The 27,078-nt window shown below is 18.9% G+C and overlaps 5 protein-coding genes across 5 annotated transcripts; 4 read left to right on the forward strand and 1 right to left on the reverse strand.

The window, feature by feature from the left end:
* Positions 1 to 431: 431 nt before the first annotated feature.
* Positions 432 to 1,192, reverse strand: SRAE_X000212400 (Hypothetical protein; the record flags this gene model as incomplete). Its single annotated transcript, XM_024644229.1, has 2 exons — positions 432 to 665; positions 851 to 1,192. The coding sequence occupies 2 exons, from the start codon at positions 1,190 to 1,192 to the stop codon at positions 432 to 434; spliced, it is 576 nt and encodes a 191-aa protein (XP_024499595.1).
* A 4,089-nt stretch (positions 1,193 to 5,281) lies between these two features.
* On the forward strand, positions 5,282 to 6,286 carry SRAE_X000212500 (Hypothetical protein; the record flags this gene model as incomplete). Its single annotated transcript, XM_024644240.1, has 1 exon — positions 5,282 to 6,286. The coding sequence occupies one exon, from the start codon at positions 5,282 to 5,284 to the stop codon at positions 6,284 to 6,286; it is 1,005 nt and encodes a 334-aa protein (XP_024499596.1).
* A 7,012-nt stretch (positions 6,287 to 13,298) lies between these two features.
* SRAE_X000212600 (Tweety family-containing protein) lies at positions 13,299 to 15,199 on the forward strand (the record flags this gene model as incomplete). Its single annotated transcript, XM_024644252.1, has 6 exons — positions 13,299 to 13,634; positions 13,690 to 13,794; positions 13,846 to 13,993; positions 14,048 to 14,756; positions 14,812 to 15,000; positions 15,118 to 15,199. The coding sequence occupies 6 exons, from the start codon at positions 13,299 to 13,301 to the stop codon at positions 15,197 to 15,199; spliced, it is 1,569 nt and encodes a 522-aa protein (XP_024499597.1).
* A 6,053-nt stretch (positions 15,200 to 21,252) lies between these two features.
* Positions 21,253 to 22,835, forward strand: SRAE_X000212700 (G-protein coupled receptor; the record flags this gene model as incomplete). The annotated part of the gene is made up of 5 exons (XM_024644263.1): positions 21,253 to 21,450; positions 21,513 to 21,685; positions 21,735 to 21,860; positions 21,905 to 22,484; positions 22,533 to 22,835. The coding sequence occupies 5 exons, from the start codon at positions 21,253 to 21,255 to the stop codon at positions 22,833 to 22,835; spliced, it is 1,380 nt and encodes a 459-aa protein (XP_024499598.1).
* A 1,993-nt stretch (positions 22,836 to 24,828) lies between these two features.
* SRAE_X000212800 (Hypothetical protein) lies at positions 24,829 to 25,592 on the forward strand (the record flags this gene model as incomplete). Its single annotated transcript, XM_024644274.1, has 3 exons — positions 24,829 to 25,119; positions 25,163 to 25,485; positions 25,532 to 25,592. The coding sequence occupies 3 exons, from the start codon at positions 24,829 to 24,831 to the stop codon at positions 25,590 to 25,592; spliced, it is 675 nt and encodes a 224-aa protein (XP_024499599.1).
* Between the last annotated feature and the right edge of the window lie 1,486 nt (positions 25,593 to 27,078).

Genomic DNA, 27,078 nt, shown 5'->3' on the forward strand with positions numbered 1-27,078 from the left:
ATTTTTGAAAATTTCAAAAACTCATAATTTGTTTAAAAACAGATTTATCAACAAAATTAAATAGATTTCTCTGAAAATTATTTTCTTTACATTTTGAGTACTTATTCATTTGAATATCAGTACTATACTGTTATATCCCTCTCCCAAATTAAGGTGATAGAAACATACATTAAAAATAATAAGCCTATTAGATTCTCCATCTTGTTTTCTACAAGATGGATAAAAAAAAATAAAAAAATTTATTAAAATTAAAAATAAAAAATTTAAAAAAAAAAAATTTATTAAAATTAAAAATAAAAAATTTAAAAAAAAAAAATTTTTTATTCATTTAAAAAAGAATTAAATGATGCAATATCTCTCAATATTGCATCGAATTCTTTTCCCTTATTTCTTTTCTCCATGTAAATTCATACATGTACCCATTTAGCATGCTACGGTGGGTTCCGTTGTGGCGTCGGTTTCTTTCTTTCACCGATCTCCAGACCCGTTTGACGCTCTGAGTATAAGCATTTGTAAGTGGATCTACAAAATGATATTTGTGGTTCACTTGCAAATGCTGAAACCCAGAATCTCCTACTTGGAAATACCCCTTCCACATATCGGAAATTATAAGGGTTTCTGGAGTCACTCTTCTTTTCAGCACCTCCAGAAGCGTTGCCGAGCTTCTATTTAGAACGGCCTCCACGAAGCAGTGCTTCGTTTCTTTGCAGATTCCCCCAAAACACCACTGTTGCTGAAGCAAGTGGCCACAGTGGTTCTTCCGCCTGACGAATAAAGTTTCGTCCACTTCCACTGCCTTTCCCTTCTCTCCAATAGGATTCTAGTCCTTCCCTTCCATAAACAGACATACCTCTCGGAGGTAGTTGTTCCAGTCCACAGTCGTGCAGTGGCCCATTTTAAGCTCCTTCTTGCAGAAATTCACAGAAGTCCGTTCTTCCTCCCAGTTAAAAATAAATAAGGCAGCTGTTCGAAAGGGGAGCCTGGTATCTTGAAACCAGGTGCCAATTCTTATTCCGCATTCTTCTCTACATTCTTTAATGTAGCATCTCCAACGAAAATACTTTCCAAACTGCATTTTCATTTGATGCCCATTGCTGCATTTTTTTTCTTCAGGAATTATTCCATTACTTTGGAAAAATTTGATGGCAGCTTTTTCATCAACAAGTTTATCGGTTAAAGTCAAAAAATTCATTATTATGATCTAAAAATAAAAAATTTAAATTTATCATAATTTTTTATCATAAATTAAAAAAAAAATGACTCAAATATCAAATCCCATCATGTTTTTAATTTTATCAGTTAATGTTTTATTCTCATCATTATCAGTTGATATGTGAAAAATTTATTTATGATATATACTTTATTAAAGTCCATTATGTTTCCTTTATGTTGTTAAGATTTTTTTTGAGAAAATTTTGTTAATTATCAAATACTTTCTATCATTTTTATTTGGAGGAGGATATAACAGAATTGTACCCAGAATTTTTAGTAAATGTATCTGAAGTTTGTCTAAATATAAAAATTTAACTGATAATATCTTTAAATTAAAATAAAGATGTTTAACTGATTTTTCTGTCCTAACTTTATACATGTTTTTTTTTTCAGTATAAAATGTTGAGTCAAACAAAGATTTACTTTGTGCTTATGTGTTTTTTGATATATCGTTAATATATACTGTGATACATGATTATAAAGCAAGCAACTTTTTTAAAATTCATGTGCATCCAGTTTTTGTAATTTATTTTATGATCTGTTTTATTGCTCGAAAATATTTTTTATATTATCTTTAAAGCTTTATCAAATTTTTTACTTAAAGAATATTTTTACAGGTGTTTATAATAAGTTGTTTACCAACATTTACTATTACATTAGAAATTGTTTCAATGATACATTTCTGTAAGAAATGTTGCGAAGCTGAGAGCGATGATGAGTTTAGCAGTGGAAAAGTGATTTTTACTATTTTTAAGAAAAGTCACGGCGATAGTAAAATAAAAACTAAAGTAAATGACGTCTAAAGAGAATTTTTTTTAAATATTAATGCGTGTAGATCATTAATAAGTGAATCTTCTTGGAAAAAGATAAGTACTCCAAAGCTACGTGAAAAGGTTACAAAGTTTAAGATACTTCAATGGAAATAAGATTGAAATAATGAGTCAGATAAAAGTAACAATGAGTTACAATAAAATCTATTATTTTTAAGCGTGTGAACATTTTAATTTTATATTTTTCTATTGTAATCTCTAATTATAATTTTTTTTTCAATAAACTTCCTAGAGTTCAATTTTTATTTAAATTTTAATAGGAAGCTATATTTTTAGCAGTATATTAAGTATAATTATGATTTAGTAAATTTATTCAATCTGTGTAATTTTTTTTTTCATATTTTGTTGATACTTTATTAATTTAATTTTTATCTAGCTTTTTTATTTTAAGTGAATAGATGATAAATTATTCGTCGGATAAATTTTTTATAATTTCTATCTTAATTGTTGGGGATATTTAATTTTACAAATATAATTTTTTGTGAAATTTTTGATAATAAATAAAATAAATATTGAATATTGAGAAAATTATTTGTTCGCATTATCAATTTCCATATTATCTAAAGTATTAAAAGTTGTCAAGTTTAATGTTGAATCCATTTTTGATGGCATTACAAAAAAAGATGAAAAAGTATTTATTGTTTTTTAATGTATTTTTCTTCATTTCTAAAAGTAAATTTCAATTGCAAATATTTACAAAAAAGTAGCAGATAAAGTACGCTTTAATTATATTAGCTACAATGCCCTGGACGTAACAACATTTTATATTTTTTTAAATTTTTTTACGCATGTTTAAATTCATACGCTTAGTTACTATTTTTTTTACAGAATTCATGTAAACCAAAAATAATTATTGGAACATTATAACGAAAAACAGAATCTTTTCTAAAGAAAATTTTTTTTACATGACAATAACTTTTCTTATCATAATCACCTAAAGATTCTTTAACATATCCTTCACATGCAAACAATTCTTTTTATATTTCAGAAAATCTTTTGCTTCAATTAATAATAAAATTTTCATCTTTTTGCATTTACAAATCTACTTTATTTTGTGCTCCAAACAAATCATTAACTTTTGTTAATGTTTCTACTTTTTGAAGACTAAGAATTTATCTATATATTGAAACCAATTTATTTATGCAATTTATTATTTCTTTTTTGACATTTAATTGAAATTATTGAAGCATTTAATTGTTTTGAACCATCTTCAAATAGTGATAAACATTCAAAAATAAAATAACATTTTATTAAAACAGAAAGATTATTACAAAAATTTTTAGATAAAATTTAAATATTTGACATGTTTATATTTTTTTACAAAGTTATCATAAACTAAGTTTTGTTTTAATTAATCAGTTATTTCTAGAAATTGTTTTTAATTAATGTTTTTATCTTAGAAAAAAATTACAGTTTTAATATTATAGAGAAACAATTACTAATAAAATGAACTTTTATTTAATATTATATATAAAAAATCCATTTTTGTATTTATATTTTAAAGAATATTTTTTCACAAAATCGTTAAATATTTTTTGTTATTATTAAATTAAAATGAAAAATAGTTTAATGTTACTATTATTTTATCAAAAAAAAAATATTAATTCATTACATCTTTTTATACTTTTGAAAAAAAAATATTTAAGCACATCTTATATGTTAATGTCAACAAAATGTTATCAATATTCATATTTTTTTGATTTAATTAATATAAACCTCTAATGAAATATTTTACAATTTTAAACAACTTTCTAATTAATCATATAATTGTAATCAACAATTTTGCTTTTATAAGCGATTATGTCAAAAAAGAAAAAAAGTTAAATAAATCAAAATAATGTAAAACATAAACATACAAAATATTATTATCTTGGTTAATGATAATTGAACATTGTTACTTAAATATAATTATTTTTTAAAATATTTTATTAACTATAAAATTATGTATTTTAAAGAATAACTTTATGACAAAGTGTAAAAATGTATAAGAACACAATGCTAAAACTTTTTGTTTAAAAAACTATGCACATACAAGTGTTATTTAAAAATTGTTCCCCACATAACTTTTTTTTTGCATGGAAAATCTGATAAGATGAAAATGTAACTAGAGGTTTTTCAAGCATGGAAAATCTTTTTTTATAATTTCAAGATTGGAAGTTTTAATAATTATAAGTTTTAAACGTTAATTTATACATAATAAAAACTTTTAAATTTTATATGTCTAGTTGAAGAGATCTAAAAAAATGGTGAAAAATAATATATATGTATATTGTAAAATTTTCATACACACACTAATAAGATACAATTAATTAATGAAATTGGTACTTTAAAAAAAATGAAGCTTCAAAATTGTATAAAATTGAACTATGAAGCTAATATTATACTTGAAGCTTGATCTCACTGAGGTACATAATTTAAGCAATTAATAAGAAGTGTCACAAATTTACCTGTTCAAAATTGCTTGAACTTTTTAAGGAATACATTTAAACAATTTATTTATTTATAATATTTTTGTTTCAACTGAAATATTTACATAACTACTTTATAAAATTACATTTTTTAATTAAGAAATGAAAATAATTATTATATTTTCTGTAATCCAAATAAAATGAAAAAGTTATTGTTTTTATATTAATACCATTGTATCATTGTTACTTTAATGATAAAAAATAAAGTTTCATAATTATTTCTTATTTTCTAAAAACAGTATTTAAATTTTAAAAAGGTTTTTTCGGTTTATATTCAAATATATTCTATTAAACAAATAATAGTTATATATAATAAAACATTTTCTAATATTAAATGGTATTATTTTATATTCAAAAGTCTTACATTAATCAAGTATATTTATGTATATTATAGAACAGTTCACAATATTAAATAGTATTCATTTTATTTTTTGGAAAGATCTTATTAATTTTTCTTTCTTTCATCTTTACCTGAGTATCAAATTAATTATTATAGTATCATTTATTTAATTCATTTTTAAATTTTATTCCACAGAATCTTTTGAATAATACTTGTTTTAAATATACCATTATTACAAAAAAAAGTATCTTTAGTTATTTCATAATTTTTTTAAAAATATTTTTAATTATCCCAAAAAAAAGGTACAGTGTATCTGGGATGAATTAATATATTTCATTTTTTCTTAATCAATCTCATATAATTTCGTGTTTTGTTTTCCTTTTTTTTACACAATATAAACAATTTATTTATAGCATATAAATACCATCAAAATGGATGACAATATAGAAGAAGCAAAAATTGTAGAAAAGAATTGCTTATATTGTGGTATATTAGCTTTTTTTGAAGAACAACTTATTGAAATTTTCTACATTAATAATGTTAAATATTTTTTTTACGTATGTGATAATTGTATAAAATCTGGTATAGAAAATATGGATAACACAAGTGATGTAAAAGAGAAAGAACAAATAAGTTTTCAATATGTAGTAGAAAACAAATCACAACCAATTAATCGTCTTGCAACAAATTTTACTCATTATACTAGTGATAATGTTAAGATTCAACATATATGTCATGGTTCACGTGCTTATAAAAAATTAAGATCTACTTTTGTTGATAGACTTTTAAGTATAAAATTATCAATTCAGGAAATGAAACTATTAAAATTGGCACTAGAAAATGAGCAAAACGAAAATCTTTTTGACAAATATATAATCACGAAAACTCAGGCACGTAAAGAATTAAAAGAATCTGGTGTTAAAAAAATAATTCAAGTTCAAGAATGTACAAAAACTGTTTTTAAAGCTATGTTAAAACAAATATCATCACACACAAAAAAAATTAAAAAAATGTCAGGAGAATATCGTTTAGACATAAAAAAATTAGGTTCTGAAACATATAGAAGAGTATTTAATTTTACTAGTGAATGTAACATTTGTAAGTTCAATTGCACTACACCAAAAAAAATGATAGAACATGTCCTCTCCATTCATTTATCTATTAAAAATTGTGCTTTATTAAAATGTGTTACCTGCATTAAGCATTTCTCATTTTCAAAATCTTTTTTGGATTTTTATACGATTAATCGACATTATGCAAATTGTAATTATCATGGTGGTGAGAGGTTTAAAAACAATTTAATACAATCAACATCAGATGAACGTGAAATTTTTATCTATATTGATAAAAGCTATGGTTTTAATATTTTGGTTGATTATGAAAAGACATTTGATTTATGTTTTAGTATTCCTGATTTTATCCCCATAAAACCTTAAACAATGGGTTAAAAAAAACAATATTATAATATAAATAAGTCAATAAATTTTTACAAGAATAAAATAAGACTTAATGACATATATTTGATAAGAAAAAAATTGCTTATTTATTCTATAATGTATTCTTTATAATATATGTTTTTAATAATAATAAATATATTTAAATACAAGTAAAAATTTTGTGAATGTTTATTTTTCTCCTTATTTAAAGTTTTTTTTTTAATTTTCAATATAATAAAAACTTCTACAAGCTATTTGCATGTCTAAAGTTAATATTATAAAGATTCAAAAAATTTTCCAAGTAAATTTAGTAATTTTTTTATTATTCATTATTTATAAAGTATAATATATTATATTATATATTGTTAATAATATCTATTTTTTATTAATTTCTAGTTTTATATAATTGTATTATTTATATTTTAAATGTAAAAAACAACTAACATACATTAAAGTTTTCTTCATAATTAGTTGATAAAACGTACTAAAAAAAAGTTTTATGCAGTATTCTATTATTTTTTTAAAACTATTCCTATTTCAAAAAATTTTTTTTAATATATTATTTTAAAAGATGTTTTTGTTAAATTATTTCAGTCATATAATTTAAATTTTACTAATTAGTTTGTATATTTAATGTTAGTGCCATCATCCTAATAATTTATTATAGATTTGAAAATAGGCTATATATATGAGATTACTATGTTATACTGATAATTTAAGTAAAAAAACTATTTTTTATTATAATAATGATTGTTAAATTAAGATTTTAAATACCAATAATGACCAAATAAAACGTCAAAAACGTATACTTATATTTCAATATAATTCTTTAATAAAATCATTTAAGTATAATAAAAACTTTAAAAGATTTTTTTGACAATACAACTATCTTATATATAATATTAGTTTTTGTCATAATTTCTATTTTACAACATTTTTAATTTTTAAAAACTTCCTTTCTAGTTCTAAGACATTTTATAATAATTTTATTTAACTATTTAAATATTCTATTTTTCTATATATATTTTTTTTCTTTTTTAAAAATATTTTATAAATAACTAATAATAAAAACTAGGAAAAATTATTTACATAAAACTATTTAATATTTAGTTAAAATGAATATATAAATATATATAGAGCTAATAGTACATAGTGATAAAATAAATTTTGTTTATCCTTTTTACAAAAATTTCCAATTATTGATGATAACTTTTTTTTAATACAAATAATAAAAAAAATATTTTTAATTTTTTTCTATTTTTTTTTTTAAATTAACTATAACATTTTAAATAAAATTATATTTTATTTTTATTTTACTATTAATCTTAACATACATTATCAACCAACCATTATTTGTACATAAGGTTCTTTATTTGTAAAGATATACTTTTTATTATATGACCCTTTTCTTCGGCAAACTATAAATATATATTAAAGTATGGCATAAGCATATTTCTTTAATAAATTTAATATATGTCATAATCACACTTTGAATGTTAAAAGAACAATCTATTTAACCAATAAATTCTTTTTATAAATTTTCTGTTAATCTGGTGACTTGTAATAATGTAATAATTTTCCAAACTGTAAAAGCATATGGTTAAAATGATTCTCAAAAACATGCTTCAATGAATATTTTATCTTTGACATTATATATTATCTTTTTATATTAATTTTATTATTAATATTTAAATATATAATTTTATACATTTATTAGTTTATTATCTTTAAAAAGTATAAATTACTTTTTATAATCAATTACATAATATTTAATTTTATAATATTTATTAATAAGTATTCTTTTTTTTTTAAAAAAATATATATTAATATTTTGATTTAAACAAATCATCTAATTGTTTTATATCAAAAATATAAAGGATAATTGTTAAAAAAAATGTTGTAAGATAAATGTGAATGACCTCCAGTAAATTTGCTTTTATAAATATATTAAATGATTAGTAAGATTACATTTTATAAAATTGGTATAATAAATGAATAGATTTATATATTAGCACAACATAAATATTTTATTATAAATTACACAAGTTTGTGAAAAAATCTTATAATAAAAGAGATATCAATATATATATTGTTTGTGGCCATGTTTTATACTAAATTATTATTTATAATTTAAAATATATCCTATAGAATTAATTTAATTTTTTTTTAATCATATATACAATATAACTGTATTCTATAAATTATTCTAAAATCATTTTGTCATTTTAGTTATATTAGTTTAACAATTTCAATTACTATTAAACATATTTTATATACCTTTTACAATTGCATATATTAAATTTATAAAAAAAAATTTTTTTTTAATCTTTTTTTTTCAAAAATAAAAAAAAAATGTATAAATAGATTAGGCATTCAAAGTAATACTTTGTTCACATATACCTCTTTTTGTACATTTTTAATGTTTAAAATAAACCTATTTGATCATTTAATTTCTTTTTACTACCATTTATTTATTAAATCATTTTTGTATAATTAAAATTGTATTTCTTTTATACCAAAGACAAAGCATATATCTTTTATAGGAGCAATTTTTATAGAAATAATTTTAACATTTTTCTTTTTTATTAACACATAATTTTCTTTTTTAAATTTTACAGACAAATAAATTGTCTTTTTTGTTTAGTTTTCATTCAGCCAGAACGTCTTTTTTTTTAAATCAAATGTTATAAAATTATTGGGAATGTTGTTTAATTATAAAAGAAGTATTATAATTTAAAATAAAATTATTTTTGAACTTTAATTAGTTTTTATCTTATTTTTTTTTGGTTAGATATATGTACTTTATACTTTAAAGATTTTAATTAATGAAATTTATACATTTACTAAGTATAAGAATATATTTTTTTTTTTTTTTTCATAATTAATATATCAAATTTATAAAGATTAACTTCAATCATAAAAATATTTAAATGTAGGATATAATTTATCTTTTTAAATACAAATTTAAGCTTATAATATATTTTTGTTTTGGAATGTATTAATAATAAAAAGTACAAAATTTTAAATTCATAGAAATTTTAAGCAACTGTTCATATTTTATTTTAAGGAAATACAAGTATATTGAATACCTTAATATCTAATAAAGCTTAATGATATATTGTAATATTATATAATTGTAAAATAATGTCATTTTGTATGACACAATAATGAGACAACATAATGTATTGAAATTTCTTTTTTTAATGGATAAATAGAAATCTTTTAAAACAATTTAAATATATAATTTTATATTATATGAATAGAATATATATATATAGAGAACTAATTATTATAATTTGATCTAACATATATATTTTTATTACATATCATCATGATATATATTATATATAGGGATAAAATTAAAAATTATTTTTCCCGCGTCATATAGCATTTTAATGGCCTTCCTAATACCTCCTATTCAAATTACATTTAATATAGTATAATTTTTATAAAAGGCGCCATACACCCTTAATACCTCTCATATAAAGTATCACTTATTTTAACTATACTTTCTCTTAATACTAAATATGTATACTTTTCTCTCTCTCTCTTTCACTCTATTTTGATTTAAATGTTCTTTTTTATATATCATTATACATTGTCTTTTTTTTGTCATTTTATTCTTTTATACTAACTATAAATAAAATAATAATTTATTTTTACTGTTTATTTCAAATAAAATATATTTATATAATAATAAATTTACTTTTTTTTAAACAACTTTTTTATTATTCACATTTATATAAATCTTTATAAGGAAAAAAAAAATCATTATTTTATGGATTAGTATTTCAATTTTAATAACCCTTATTATTATTTTACTATAATTTAATATATCATTTTAATATTATTATCTATAATTAACGGGAGAAATTTAAGTTTAACGTTCTAATTATATTTATTATATCCAATTATTCTTTAATTTAACATTTGAAAAGTGTAATATCAGAATAAACAACAAAATATATAATAAACTCCATCTGTTTTAACTTTTAAATTATTTTTCTAATAATATTATTATTTAATTATTCTTGAAAAGTTTTGAAATATGTATATTATATACTATTATAATAGTTTTTTTTTGTTCTAACATTATAATCTCAACTTAAAGTATTTTTTTTTTTTCATTAATCAATTGATGTCATGAATAAAATATATAAAAATGTAAAATAATAAAAAAAAGCATTCCTATTTTAATCATTAATCTTACATTTCTTATTTTCTTTTCATTTTTATATTTTTTTTTTCTTAAACTTTTAAAATAATTATCTCTTCTTTTATTATTTATAAACCTAGGATTATAAATATAAGACATAATCCTATAAAAATGTATATCAATACTAATATTTTTAAAATATATTACTTTCTTCAAAAGTTAATAACTATATTTTTTTTTAAAGTAACATCATAATGAATGATAAAGATACATTATAATAATAAGATTTTTACAAAAAGAAGAAAAATTTTGAATCTATTATAATGGTTTACTATATTCTATTATTATTTAATAATTTTCAGTTCAACCAATTACATATTTAAAAGTTCTTTTAACTGCTAGAATATGATTAAAAAGAAAATTATAATTCATACTCAAATATAATGATGTAGAAGAAAATTAAAATATGAAATTGTTGTTACAATTCAATTTGTAAAATTATTACTTATGTTATAGTTAACTTTTTATCACCCCATCAATATTTTCTGATCTTTTTTTCTATCTTTTTAGATAGAAAAAAAATTGAAATACTTTTGTAAATTAAATAGTATTTAATATATTATAATTTAATCATTATTAAATATATAATAATTTATTATTATAAAATTATAGTACAAACATTATTATAATGTAAAAATAATTTAAAATTTAAAAATGAAATAAAAATTATCATAAATGTTAGCTTAATATTTTCTTCATACTTTAAGATGACAGCACTTTTAACTTTGTACAAAAGTACATATAAATCCAATCATGATCATTTTGTCGATAAATAATATACAACAGCTAAGCATTTTGCAAAATATGTATTTAGCTTTTTTATTCTTCATATATAATAATTTTTTTTCCTTTTTTTATATTATTTCTAAAAAATATATTATTATTTTTTTCATTTTAAATAAAAATTTGTATTGTTTTATTATATTAAAAACTTATTTAATATACATATTTTTTCATGTTTTAATAATTAAATATTATTAAAAATTTTTTCTATACATTATATTTTAAGTACATGTATTTTAAATACATTTATTAATCAAAATGTAATACTAGAATATGAAAATTTATTTTTGATTACAATAAAACATTTGTCTTTACTTACAATAAATTTTATAATATTATATTCTTTTATTATACATTATTGTTATTATATTGAATAAATAAGAATAGTAAAAAGAGTACCAAAATATTCAGCTTCTTAAATATAATGGTTTTATTTATTAAAAAGCTACTAGATATTATGTGGTAGCGTTAATTGTAAGTATCTTTTATTTTATATAGTTCAATTAATTGACTTTTTAAAATTTACATAATATGTTTATGATAGTATAACATTAGATCACTAAAATTTGGATAAATATTATGTTTCTTTATTTTAGTATTACATTGACCATACTTTAATTTTACAATAAAAGTAGAATATTTTAATTGTATTTTACTAACTTTTTATATTATTGATATAACTTCTATCTATTTATGTTATCATTTTACAATATCAATGAAAGATTATACAAATTTATATATTTATTTGTATTGTTTAAATCTTTACATATTTTTTTTTGATAATATAGTTTAAGATTATGTATAAAAAAAATTTTTTTTTTATGTATAAAAATTAACGAATTAGCATACAAATGTATATTCTAACACATTTTACATATTATACAAAAATCACCATTTGTTTTTATTTTTCATATCAAGATGTCAATTGAGATATTTGTCATATATTCACTTCAAATTTGTTTTCATTATAATATAAGCAAATACATTCTTTAAATATAAAAATTTTATTAACAATTTTTATTATAAAATCCATTAAGTTATTTAATATAAATATTGTCCTTGTTTATAAACCTTTTCTATAACTGATTTTACAATGTGAGAAAAAAAAAATTTTTTTGTTTAAACTTTATTATCTCATCACATTTATAATTATTTAAATTTAAATGTTTATAAATAAATAAAAAAAAAAAAGAATTTTAAACATTATTTTAGATTATTAAAAAATAATATAAGTGAAATTATATTATTATATTGTATATTTTTAACAATCAAATTTTATATTTAAATTTGTTAATTTAAAAAGAATATTATAAAATTTTCATATGATAATGTAATGTTAATAACACTTTATTTACTTTATTAATTTTAAATAAGCATTTTACAGTTAAATAAATTTATAATAATATATAATATTAAGAAAAAATTTAATATATTATACTTTATAAACTATTTTAAAATATAATCGTTTTATATTTTTTTTTAAATTTAAAAAGGTATAAGAGGACATTTATTGTTAACTTTTAAAATGTGCTTTTTTCTTTAAGTTTTCTCTTATAAACAAGTGTATTAAAATAATAGTATAGTGAAAGATAAATTAAATGTTAAAATATTTGTTTGAAATATTTATCTTATCCATAATCTTTTATTTCCTTATGACATTTTAGATATATGTTAATGTGACGTTCGGGATATATATTATTTCAGTAGGCCCTAATATATATATATATATATTAACAATGATAAATTTATTGTTTTCTCTTTTATTTATAAAATTTTATTTATATTTATTGTTTTCTTTGATTTTAGACATAGTCAATACAGTAAATGCTATGTTTTAAGACATAATATCAACAGAAGAAGTACAAACTGAATTTCATTTACTTATCAATTGCCTATTTTTCAATTTTATGAAATAAAAAAAATATTATTTGGATAAGTTAATAATTAAAAATGATTACTATTATAAAAATTATTGCTAATTTTTTACACAACATACCACATATTAATTTTGCTATGAAATATGTCAATCCAGTTTTTGATGTTGATTTTTATGGAGATTACCTTCAAAGTTTAGTACTTTATTGTTTAACAATCCTAGTCGTAGCACTTTGTTTTCTTTTTATTATTGGTGTTGTTTGGGTATGTGCATGTGTTACTCGCAAAAAAGAACATGGAAGAACAAGCAAAAAAGCTATGAATTTAGCTATCTTATTATTCTTTATTGCTATAGTATGTTTTGGTCTTCTTGGAACATCATTAACAGGAAATGAACTTATTAATAGAGGTATTAGACAATCATCATCAGGAATGGCTAATATTAATCGAAACTTTAAACAAGCAACTAATAATGTAAATTTATTTTTTATTTATTATAAAAAAATTATTAATATTTTTATTTATTTAGATAATTGAAATAAATTCAACAAAGGCAATTGCTTATCAAAATGTTGATCATTTAATAGCTTTAGTTCATAAAAAAATTAATGATAAACATCTTTCTAATGATACTGTAAGTTATAATATATAAAAATTGCACAATATAATATAATTTTTTTTTAAGGAAATTGAAAGAATTGATAAATTGTTAACAAATCTTTCTGATGGAATAGAACGAATAACAGAATTTTCAACAAAATTGACTAAAACATTAAAAAATGTAAAATTTTTAGAAAAAGTTAAATTATATGGTGATAGAATTGAATTTGAGCGTTGGATAATTTTTATTGTACTATTAATAATTATGGTTTTTGTTTTATTCTTAGGAATAATATCATTTTGTAGAAAGTCAAAGAAAGGAGCTGTTGCTTTCAGTGCAATGGGAATTATAATATTTTTACTTACATTTATTCTTCTTTCAATTGTTTTCCCAGCTACAATTGCATATGCTGATTTTTGTTTAGATGGTAATGCTTATATTAATGAACATGTTACATCAGACATGATATCAGCTATCAATTTTTATTCAAAATGTGAAAAAGAACCTGAAAAAGGAAATTATCCAAAAGTTTTTGAATTAGATAAAATAACAGAAGTAATTGATAAATTACGTGATTCACAATTTAATTTATTTACAATACTTTCAAATAATTTTCCTGATGATATTGAAATTGAAGAAAAAGGAAAATTAATTAATAATGATTTTAGTTCTATTGTACAAAATGTCGGTAGTCTTGAAACTTCTCTTTCATGTCATACATTTTCAAATAGTGTTGCTGATTTGAAACAAGGTTTTTGTGAGGATGGATTATTTGGTTCATTTATACTATTATTTGGACTAGTATTATTATCTATAATGCTTTGGATATTATTATTAGTTATATCTAAATCATGGAATATATTTTCTAGACTTGGAACAGATTATGTTGAAGTTGATGAAGATGATCCATTTTTTCCCCGTACAAATGACAATATTCCCGTAGATATATATGGTACACATGTTTTTAATCCTCGTACAAGATTTGCTAATTCAATGTAAGTAATAATATTTTTAAAAATAAATTTTATATAAAAAAAATATATTTTCTAGGGATCATGAAGAACCAAGTACAGGAACAACAACAGCAACAGGAAATGTCCCAATAAATGGTGGTAATGCCACAACTCCACTTTTAGATGGAACAGAAAGAGCAAATGCGCACTGGCAACGAAATTTAACTACAACATCAAGTCTTTTAGCATCAGCTCCACCTGCAACAATAGGTAGAGACACTTCAAGGTATAGATAAAACTATTAAAAATTACTTTTTTTAATAGAATTTTAATAGAACAAATTTTTAATAATTAAAAATTTTTTTTTTATAATTTTTTTATTATCAGTAATTTTTTTTTTCAGTCATGCTCGTGTTACTAATTATTCTAATAATGATGCAACGTATCATCAATATGATAAATACCAAGAACAATTTGATGTTTAACTTGCCTTATGATGCTATGAATTCTTTTTACTAACCAGATGTAGCATTTAAAGAAAAAAATTTTTTTTTCGTATTTTTTTTATGATCTTAACGATAATTTAACAAAACTAAGAAAAAAAATTTAAAAATACTTTATGGTAAAAAGTCTTTAAAAATTAATATGTCATTTAATATTGTAATATTTTTTTGAGGCACTTATACATGACACATATATCAAATGTTCGTATTTATGTAACATTTTTATTTTAAACCAAACTTTGGTAATAAAAACATTTTTTTTTCTAATACATTGAAGGTTTTTTATTTTAAATATTCAAGGCTATTAATTTTTTACAAATTTTTTTAATATAATTTTACTTCTCATATTATGTAACAGATTGTCCAATTATTTACTACTTAACTATAAAATAAAATTAACAAACCAACTTATACAAAAAAAAATTGAAAATATTTCTTTTTAATCTAACTTATGTTGTAATCAGGATTTTAAATAAAAAATAGCAAACAAAATCATTTCTTGTTACTTTTCATCTTTATTTATAAAAAAATTTTATTTTTTTTTAGATGTTTATGAACTGGAACAATATTTAAATTCCTGAATGCAAATAATCAACGTATTTATTTTTCTAGGCTCAAATTTAGTTTAAAAAAATCCATTTGTATAATATCCTTTTATTTACTTTATTTTTTAAAAAAAAGAAAAAACAAAAAAAAACCCTTTTTTATTTATCAACTTTTTATAATAAACTTCCACTATTTAAATTGTTAACTTATTAATATTTTATAAAAATTATTAAAATAAAAAACCTGCAATTAAAAAAAATGTTTTATCATAATGCTATGATTTAACTTTTTCTTTCTTTTTTTGTTAGTTCAAATATCATTGCTTGTATACTATTTAAAAAAAAAACAATTATAATTTGTTAATTGCAAATTGTTATTCCTTAAGCTTTATGATCATTTCAATTTATTTATCATTATTTATTAAGTAATTATTATTAATAAACTTAAATTGTTATTTTTATTTTTTTTAATTAGTTCAATTAATTTAATAAAAATATTTAATATTATAATTTTGAAATATTTAATTAATTATTATACTATAAAAATACATTTTTCATTAAATTAACAAGAACTCTTCAAAGTACTTAATTTTAAAAATAAAAATTTATAAAAAGAAAAATTTATTTTTAAATGAGATATAAGGCGTAAATTACTACTACAAAAAGTGTCTGGTAATAAATTGAAAGATAAAGAATGTTATTACTCATATAATAAAATGAATAACAAGAAGTACTACAGTGGTTAATTATACTTCATTTTTGTCTTAAGAATTTTAATTAATTCAAAAAATTAAAATCAAATGTCAATAAAAGATATTATTAATTTATTTATTAATTATAAACAACTTTTAGTATAATAAATATTTAATATATTTTATTTTGATGAATAAAATAAAAATTTTATAACTTAATAAAATGGTATTAAATATGATTTATATAAATTTTATATCAAAATATGTTAGAATTTTTTATTTAATATAAGTTATTTAAAAGATGAATACTAAGAGGCTTAATTATTCATTTCAATGTTGTAAGGTTTTTAAAATAAATGAGTTTGATAAAGTAATTTTCTAACTCATCAAATGTCAGTAATTTGTTGTTAATTATCTTTTAACCATTAATAAATAGAAAAACCACCCCATCATGAAAGAAGAAATTATCTAGATATACTTTTAGCCATAAAATGTTAAATAAAAAATGTATAATATTTTTACATAATTTTTGTTATAAAAAAATCCTTTTGTTTTTTATAATAATTGAAAAAAAAAAAACTTTTTTATTTTTTTATTATTATTTATAGAATATTTATTTATATCCATTTTTGTACTCATATTCTATGAATGTGCATTGCACTATTTTTTGATAATATTTTTTTTTCTTTCATTATGTAAATTTATTTTTTTATATAAATATAATAAAAGTAAAAAAGACGCATAAAAAGATTAAGTTTAAAAAAGTTTTACTATTTGATATATTACATGTTTTAAAACTTTTAAAACCATATAAAAATCAAATGATATGATAATAATTTTAGTTAAATTTATTTCTGTTATATTGTTTCTTCATTATGGTATCTAGTATCATTTTAACTTCCGTAATAAAATTTATTTATCTCATAGAAGTAACTCTAAAATTACACTTGTTATCCATCACCATTCAAAAAGCATATACAAGAATTTTTCACAAAACTTTTTTCTTTAAGTAAAAATAAATTTAAAATAATAGGTTTAAAAAGTTATTTAAATTTGTCCTGTAATAAAAATGTTTTTCTTTTTTTTTATATATATTAATGTAAAAAAGAAGATATTTCAATAAAAAAAAACCTTAAATTAAGATATCAATTTGGGTAATTTTTTTTTTCTTACTTAAAATAATAATATTAATTATAGTATAATATATTTGTTTCTATTTTTCTCTTTAAATTTTTTACTTATATTTTAATAATTTGATAATATAATAAGAAAAAAAAGAAAAATATACTGTATCTAGTTATATTAATTTAATATGTTGTCATAAATTTTTCATTCCAGGGGGTACTTCTATTAAAATATTATTAATTTATAGATATACAAAATTTTTAAAATTTCTCATAGTTATATATATAAATATTTTAAATAAAAAAAAAAATTAATATCACAAAAGTTATGCTATGTGTTATATTTATATGAGTATGATTTTTTGTTGAAACATCATATTTTAAAAGACATTTAAGATTCAAATAAATCCACGAACATTAATCTTTTATGCTTATAAACTTATACTTTTATAATATAAAAATAATAAATATTTTGTGGAGAAATAATTTAATATTACATTAAAGATTATATTCCATTTGTGTAAGGATAAAAAGTATATTTATAAGGGTATTTTGTGAATATAAAAGGAACTAATTTAAAGATTTTAATCTCGTAATATATCGCATATTTTTTTCTATTAAGATAATTTTCTTTACTTTCCATCATTTTTCATAATGTCATATTTAATTTTTTTAAATCATTTTATAGATATTTTTGTTAAATAATTATATTAAAATCATTTTATATATCCATAAATTTATATATATATAAATATTTTTTTTATATCATAAATTGTTATTCCAAAAAATAATATATTAAATTATGATACAAAATACTTTTAAAACATCATTTTTTAATTAAGGTTTTTTTTACATTTCTAAAAATTTATTATATTTAAAATTTTTAGGTACTTTTCAGTTTCGGTAGGGACAAATTTTGTTTAAAAAAAAGAGTACGAAAAAATTGAAAAATTAAAAATTTTATTTTTTTTTTGAGTAGAGGAGATTCTTTTGCATATATAATAATTAAAAAATTTTTAAATTTTGTTAATTTTCTCTTTTTTTTACGTGTTTTCTTTCGACTACCAGAAGGTTGCTATATCTCGCACAATTTGGATGAAAGGATTTTCTTGCTCATTTCTCTACTTCTACACGAATTCAGCGAAGTAACTGTCTGGCATATTTTTAAAAGTACCTCTCTGCTTCTTGTTTCTTCATTTGGCACTTTCCCACATTCTTTCAATAGTCTGGGTATGAGCTTCAGACTCAGGATTCACAAAAAAGGAGTACTTGTGATCAACCTTCAAGTGAGTGAATCTCTAGTTTCTTCTTACATAATTTGACCAAAACTAGTTTCTTGCTTTATAAAAAAACAACGGCTTTTTTCTTGTTAGCTAGTAAACTAAAAAACTCTATTTCTGCAAAAAAACACTTAATTTGGAAAAAAAATTTTGTGAAAAAATGACTGTTAGAAAAAGTTAAATTTCTTGATGATTTTTTTATCAATTGATCTAATTCTTTCATTATTGTTTTCCTGACAAGTCAATTATCAAACATCAATTACCTTTGAATTAAATTTATCACTTTTTTTGATAAGAATTATCATTTAAAATTTGTCCCTACCGAAACTGAAAAGTACCAATTTTTATTATGATAAAATAAAAATTAAGCTAAGGTTTTTAGATTTTTTTTTGATTATCTTAAAAATAAAATATGTACTTATAAAATATTTTTAATAAACGAGTTTATTTTCAAAAACTATATAAGGTTTAGTTAATAAAAATTTGTTAATTTTGTAAATTGTAAAATATTTTGGTGGTTTTTTTTTTATAAGATAATAAAGATTTAATGTAAATAATAAAAAGTTGAGTTAAGACTTTCAGCTAATGATGCAAAATTATTTTCTTTTACAGTGTTTATTTTATTTAACAATTCTTATTTGTAAAACAAAATCTTTTTACTCCATAATTATATTATTATTATATTTAAAAACAAGGATTACGCCTTAATTTCATGTGTATATTCTTTTAATAATATTTCTAATGTTATTAAGAACAAACTATTTTTTTTCTATTTTTTTTTTATTTAAATTAACATTGAGCTGTTTAATACTTTAATATTGTAAATTATAATTTATTAATATATATAAATATATTAATTAAAGATAAATATATTATATTTATCCATTTTTTTTATATAAATATAACATTATATATTAAGATATTTTAAATATTTTTGGAAAAAATAATTTTGCAAAAAGTTCAATTATCTTTCTTGAAATGTATAATAAAATAAAAAAAATATTTGCTATATAATATGTTTTTTATAGATTATGGTTATTGGATCTGAATAATTTAACATAATATCATTTAAAGTATTAAAAAAAATGTACAACTTTATTTTATATATAGTAAATTGAAAGATTATGTATAAATTGTATACTATTAAAAAAAAAAGAAATACATTTAATTTTATAAATAAACATAATTACTAAATAAGTTTTTCCATATCAATAAGGATCAAATTGAAAATTCGATTATCTTTAATTTCTTTAGTTACTTTAATTTCCTTTATTTAACAATACTTTTCTTTCCAATATTTTATATAAAAGTAGTCCTTTTTTAATGATCTTTATAAATAATTGTGTTGGCAAATTTTTTATTTCTGTATATTATATACTATGATAAAAAAAAATTTCCCCAAATTTATATAAAATATATATATATTTTTCCTTCTTTTTTTTTAAATATTTCTGCAATATAATATTTTTTTTTATTATATAGATATATTAATATTAATATTCATCAAACAAACTGCACCCAACATTTATACTTTATAATATCATTACTTGTATATTATTCGTTTACCGGACTGATATCTTATAGCAGTATTTCAGTCTGAAGATAATATATTTCTTTAAAGAATGCATTATTAGATGAACAAATTTATTTCAGTATCTGGAGGCATAATGTTGACTAAATAAGTTTTGATTTTATGTTGTTTATTATCCATCAAAGTAACAAGATGGGGTAAAAAAATTTCTAAAGATGGAAATAAAAAGCTTCATTTTAAATATAAGTTATGATAAAAATTCTATGATTAAAATTTCTACTATAAATTATCATAAGGTTCAAGTAGATAAAATTATTATTGAAAAAAAAAATTAAGTTAACTTATATTATGTGACTACATCTTCTTTAATAATAATTGTCATTCAACATTATTCAATGGGAATAAAAATTAAGTAAAAGTAATAATCTTTTATTAAAAATTTTTCAACTTTAAAAAAAGTGTAATTAATATGATAAAATCAGAAAAAAAAAACTTGTGTCATGTTTTTATATATATATTTTTTTAAATGTTAAGTGACACTTTATTTAAGATGATATCTAGTTATTTTATTACACTATATTATTCATTAAAAATCGTTTTTAATTGTTTAATTTTAAATATTACATTGCATTTAGTTCTAAAAATTAAATGTAGAAAATTTTTTTTTATGTAATTAACTTCTTATTTAAGAATCCCAATTTTAATACATATTCTTAATTTATATCTTTTAACATTATTTCTTGCATACATAATTTTAGAATAAATCTCAAAATATACTCCTTTAATATATTAAAAAAATTTTTTATATACATTACTTTAATAACATATTAAAATAAATCTTAAAGGATTATCAACAAATAAACATGAAGATAGTTAATACTACTATTATAAATTGGCCTTCTTGTTCAATTTTTAATGTTTCAACAACCCAAAAGTATGGTGTGAGGTGTATTGAAAATGGTGGAATGTATTATGATATTTGCAAAAATGAATGTCTTCAAGATTTTACTAAACTTAATTTAGGGGATGGTCTTCCATTAGAAACATTTGTATATGGATCTGTAAGTGATAACATTTAAATAATTAGTTTTTTTTTTTTTAATCTTAAATTAATTTTTTTTAGGTTTTTCCTTTTTTAATATTTATTGTTGTAATAGCAAATTTTTTAATTGCACTTGTTTTATCGCAACGACATATGATAACACCAACAAATGTGGTTTTAAGATATATGGCCATAGCTGATTTATGTGTTGGTTTGGTATCATTTCCATGGACATTTTTTTATTACACTTTACGGTAAATAAATATTTAAATATAAAAAAATTTTTATTTTATAATATTTTAGGTTTTCAGATCAACCTGAAAAAGTAGATCTTTGGTGGTGTTATATGTATAAATATACAATGGATGGTTTACCACCAATATTTCATAATAGTGCAATGTGGTTAACAGTTCTCTTAGCTGGTCAAAGGTAATAATATAATAAAAAAAATATATTATTATTATTATTTTTAGATATATTTCTATTGAATATCCAATTAAATCACGATTAATATGTTCTGTAAAAAATGTTAGATTATGTTCTATTGTTATTGTAATTGTAACAATAATATGTGGTTTACCAAAATTTTTTGATAGCCATATTTCACTTTATGATGGTTGGGTTTATCATAATGATGGTTATATTTCACATATTCGAACATGTCGTAGTGAATTTACAATATTGGTTAATGAACTTGGACCAAATACATATTTTAATCTCTATTTCTGGACACGAATTATATTTTTTATTTTAATTCCTAGTATATTATTAACTTTTCTTAACTTTAGTTTAATACGTGGAATTCGAAAAGCTGAAAAAAGAAAAGAAAAGTTATTAAGAGAAAAAAGAGCAAGGGAAGCAGAAAAACAACGTGATAGTAATTCAACATCAATGATGCTTGTTATAATTGCTAGTATATTTTTGATAGTTAATTTACCTCAGGCAATTTTTATTAGTATTGTATGTTTTTGTAATACATTTGATATTGATCTTCAATTAATGAGTAATGATACTGGAATTATATTTAAACTTTTTAATAATATGATGGTTATGGTAAGTAAGATAGAAACAAAATATATTTAAAATATTATTACTATTTAGGCTACATATCCAATAAACTTTGGAATTTATTGTTTTATGTCAAGTGCTTTTAGAAAATCATTTAAAGCATTATTATGTTCAAAAAATTGGAAATCATCACTTCTTAGTACAGGTAGTACTAAAACAAGATTATTTTCTACAATAAATTCAAATCATACAGAATCAACACTTGGAAAACTTATCTCTCCTTCTGTTATAGTAGAAAATTATGAAGAAGAAATGAAACCAACTGAAATATTATTAAAACTTAAGAATGATAGTTTAATAGATGAAAACAGATGTATGGATACAATTTATCTATAAAATTATTCTAATTTTTTTATCCCTGTTGCAAATTATTAGTTTTTTTTTTGATCTCCAGAATATGAATTGTTCAATTCATTAATTTTTTAAATTTATCAAGAAAAAAAAAACATTAAAAAGTATTATTAAATATAATTTTACCCAAAATCTACTTACGTAATTTTTAGATTTAATAAAATTAATTATATAAAATACATAATTTTATTAGATAATATAATGCTTTTACTCTCTATTTCATTTTAACAATTATTAAAATTAAAAGATATATGTTTTATTAATTTATAAAGTAAATTAACATAATTTTAAATTCATACTACTTGTTCTATTTTTAACAATATATTTCTAATTTTTTAAAATAATATAATAATTTTGAGAAAATTTTTTTTATTATTTTAAATTTTAATATGGTAGAATTTGTATTTCCAAATAATTGTTAATAAAATACAGTATCTAAGTCGTTATAATAAACTGTGTTAAAGTGCAAATGTTATTTAAATTTAACTATTTTACTACATTCAATTAAATAATTTATTAAATAAAATTTAAAAAAAATATTAGTGTAAAAAAAATAAGCATAGTAACTTATTTAAATAATCTTTTTCTTAAAATAAATTTGTTTTCAAATAAAAAAAGCATCAATAATGAGTGTTAAATTAAATGTGTTAAAAAAGTTTTATTTTTACACTTTAATACAGTTAAATTTTATTGAATGATAAAACTTTATAACACTACATTTGTTCTATTTTTTTATTAAAATACAGGTATTTTTAGTAGAAAAGATATTTAAAGTATATAAATAGTATCTACACAATATTAAAAGTATTTAAAGTTAATCTATTTTTCATGGAATTATTTTTTATAATTTATAAAGTTTTAACAAAAGCATAAAAATATTAAATGTGTTGGTGGAAATTACTAGAATTTTAAAATAATGCATATTTAAATCACAAATTTTAACATTACAATGCTTTCTAATAATAAAAAGTAATTCTTTGGTTTAGAAAAAAACGTATCAGAAAAAAATGATGAAAAAAACTCATTTTTTTAATCTGATATCATTTTATGTAACTAATAATGCAAATAAAATAAAAATTTAACTTTTTAAACTTAATTTTTAAAATAGAATTTTTTTAATTAATATGTTATAAAAAATAATACTAAATACAATTTATTTTTTGTACATTTATATAATTATTATATATTAACATTCATAAAGATTTATATACTTTTAAACATAAATTATTTGCGGTGCGGTCACAATTTATAAAATTTTAAATTTAACAATTTTTATAAATGTTAACAACCCGCAAAGTTGAAAAAGAAAAGAATATATTTTAAAAGAGAAAATTTTTAGTAACACTTTTTATGTAACTATGTTTAATTTATATGTAATAATGATTAATCTCAAATAATGTATAAAATTAATAAAAAAATGGTTTTTTTTTAATATATTTTTTAAATAAAAAAAATTGGCTAATTATTATTATTTTTGTAAAAAAAATTTTATTGTTTTTTATATATGTATATATTTTAAAAGTTTTTTTATAACTTATAATTTATCTTTTATAAATTTATACATTTTAATTATTTTTAATATTAATTAAAAACACTTTTTTTATTGTATATAAAAGTAATAAAATTTATTTTAACATTTATGTTCTTTGATCTTTAATTATCTTATCTTCAAATAAATTTCTTAAAATGGTGTAAATAAAAATCTATATAACAACATGAATAACATTTAGCTACGATGATTTCTTTGAATTTTCGTTTGATTTGGTAAATTGTTTGACGTTTGATATATCAAAAAAGATTACATTCATTTCTTGAAGATTGTTAAGAAATATATAAAAGTCATATATAACCATATGAAAATAAAACAATGATAAATTCAATGATTTTATTTTTTCTTAGAAGTATTTGTATTTTTAGTATTATTATACAATTTGTAATCTAAAATTATGAAAATTAATTATTTTTTATTTTTAGCAAAATGTCAACAAAATCTTCCAGAAGTAATGTTGGTAGAAGAAAAAATAAGCAAGAAGTACCAAACAAATTTTTGGATAAATTATCAAGTGATGAATTTATACTTAATCCAACTTCAACCACATTCGAAAACATAATTAATACTGATTATGAGGAACTAAAGGAAAAAATGATTGAAATTGAGCATTATTATAATATAAATACTTTGAAAATTTTAGAAGATACTTATAAACTTCTTGAGGAACGAAGAGAAGTTTTAAAAAAAATAGCTAAGGAATCAAATCCTGATATCAAGGTTTGTTTTTTTATTAATTGATTTAATTATTTTAACTTTTTAGTTGCCAAGAACTTCCTCAAAAATTAAAAAACTACTTGAAGTAATTAACGAGAGAAAAGAAAAATTGCTTAGATATGGAATTTCGATTGACAGTTGTAGCTCAAACAATAATGTTGCTCGTAGACCAAAACGCGATAAAATTACTGACAATAATCAAAAAATTGAAAATATAAAGTTACCATTAACAAAGGAAGATCGCGTTTTGGTAGATTCTAAGAAAAAAAAGGATAAAACTAATTGTCCAAAATTACCTACTGAAAAAAATGATGGCCTCCAGAAAATGGACGTAGAGGAAAAAAAATTGGCCAATGAAGAGATTGAAGAGTATGTTTTATTTTTAACCTTTATATATTTTTATTTATTTTTTTAGAAAACAGGAAATACCAAAACGTCCTAGAAGAGGCCGTAAACCAAAAGAAAATAAAATGTGAAGCTATGATTTAAAAAATAATGACTATATTATAAATTTCTAAAAGTTAAAAATAAAACTTAAATATCTAAATATTTATTGTAGTGTTTTGGTCAATAAAATGTCTAGAAAATTTTAATAATTATTAAAATTTATAAAAAAAAACAAAATTTAATGATAACAAAAAATATAGTTTATTAATACAACGAAATAAAAATGTGATGACAATATTTATAAAATATAATGATAGTTTTAAGAAAAAAAATTCAAAGCAAAAAGTTGCATTAATATAATAATAAAAAAAAAAGTTCTAATTACTACTGAAAAATAAGTATAAAATGAACATAAATTAAAAACTATGGTTATTACAAAAATATTATAGTTAGTATGACTTTTGGAAAATTATATAATAATAATATTATTATTTTTAATAGCATTTTTTTTTGTTTTTTGTATATAGTGTTTTTTTTATTTTCTAAAATAACATTAATATCACCAGTTCATATTAAGAATTTCTAGTAAAAATATTAATTATAAATTTTATTAATCTATAATAAAACTATTTTTACCAAAAAACATATGATATTTTTAAAAAATTATATCAATATTTGAATATTGATATAAATATAATAAAAACTCAATTACAAAAGTTTTATTTGATAGATAATTTTGCATAAGAAATGTTTTTTTTTATCTAGTGATTTTTATTAAAAAAAATTTATGCATAAAAATTGTTAGAATTAAACCTAAAAATGTAAAATTATAATCTTCTTTTTAGTAAATTGAAATAAATTTGTACATATAGCTGACCATAAAAACTATTAAATATTACTATCTATATTAAAAATTCATGTATATTATTTGAGATATATATGATATAATTTTAAAAAACAATTGAGATATTTTTATTAAAAAAGGGATATGTTCATTTTAATGAATACAATCGGTTGTTGTAGTGTTATAATATTATATTTATGTCATTAAACCTTTTTTAATTTGATTATAATGCTTTAAGTAAATAAACTTTAAGGTCAAAGTTACCAAAAACAAAAAATTTAATAAATTATTGACAATTAAAAAAATATTGGTATATAAATTTAATTTATTTTAAATTTTATTAAGCAAAAAAAAAATTCTTTACTTATTATAATATCAATATCAACTCACATTTCAAAAAATATCAAATATTTAATCTGAAAAAATTTGATATAATAAATTAAACTTAAAGATTTGATATAAAGAGTAAAATAAAGCTAAAAGGTCATTTTTTTATTTCTATATTTAAAAAACTTAGTTAACTAATTAATATTCGAAGTTTAGATTATTTTTATTTTTAACAACTTAACACAAGTATTTTAAAATTAATGTCAAAAAATATTTTTAAATAGTAATTTTAGATAAAAAACAATTTAATATCTTAATTTTATATCCTTAAATTCTACTTAATTAAAAATAATTGCCATTAACGTATTATCAAACAAATATTTCTTTTTTGTTTATAAATAAAT

This window comes from Strongyloides ratti, scaffold srae_chrx_scaffold0000004, assembly GCF_001040885.1.
Source record: "Strongyloides ratti genome assembly S_ratti_ED321, scaffold srae_chrx_scaffold0000004".
In the NCBI taxonomy this organism is placed as follows: Eukaryota; Metazoa; Nematoda; class Chromadorea; order Rhabditida; family Strongyloididae; genus Strongyloides; species Strongyloides ratti.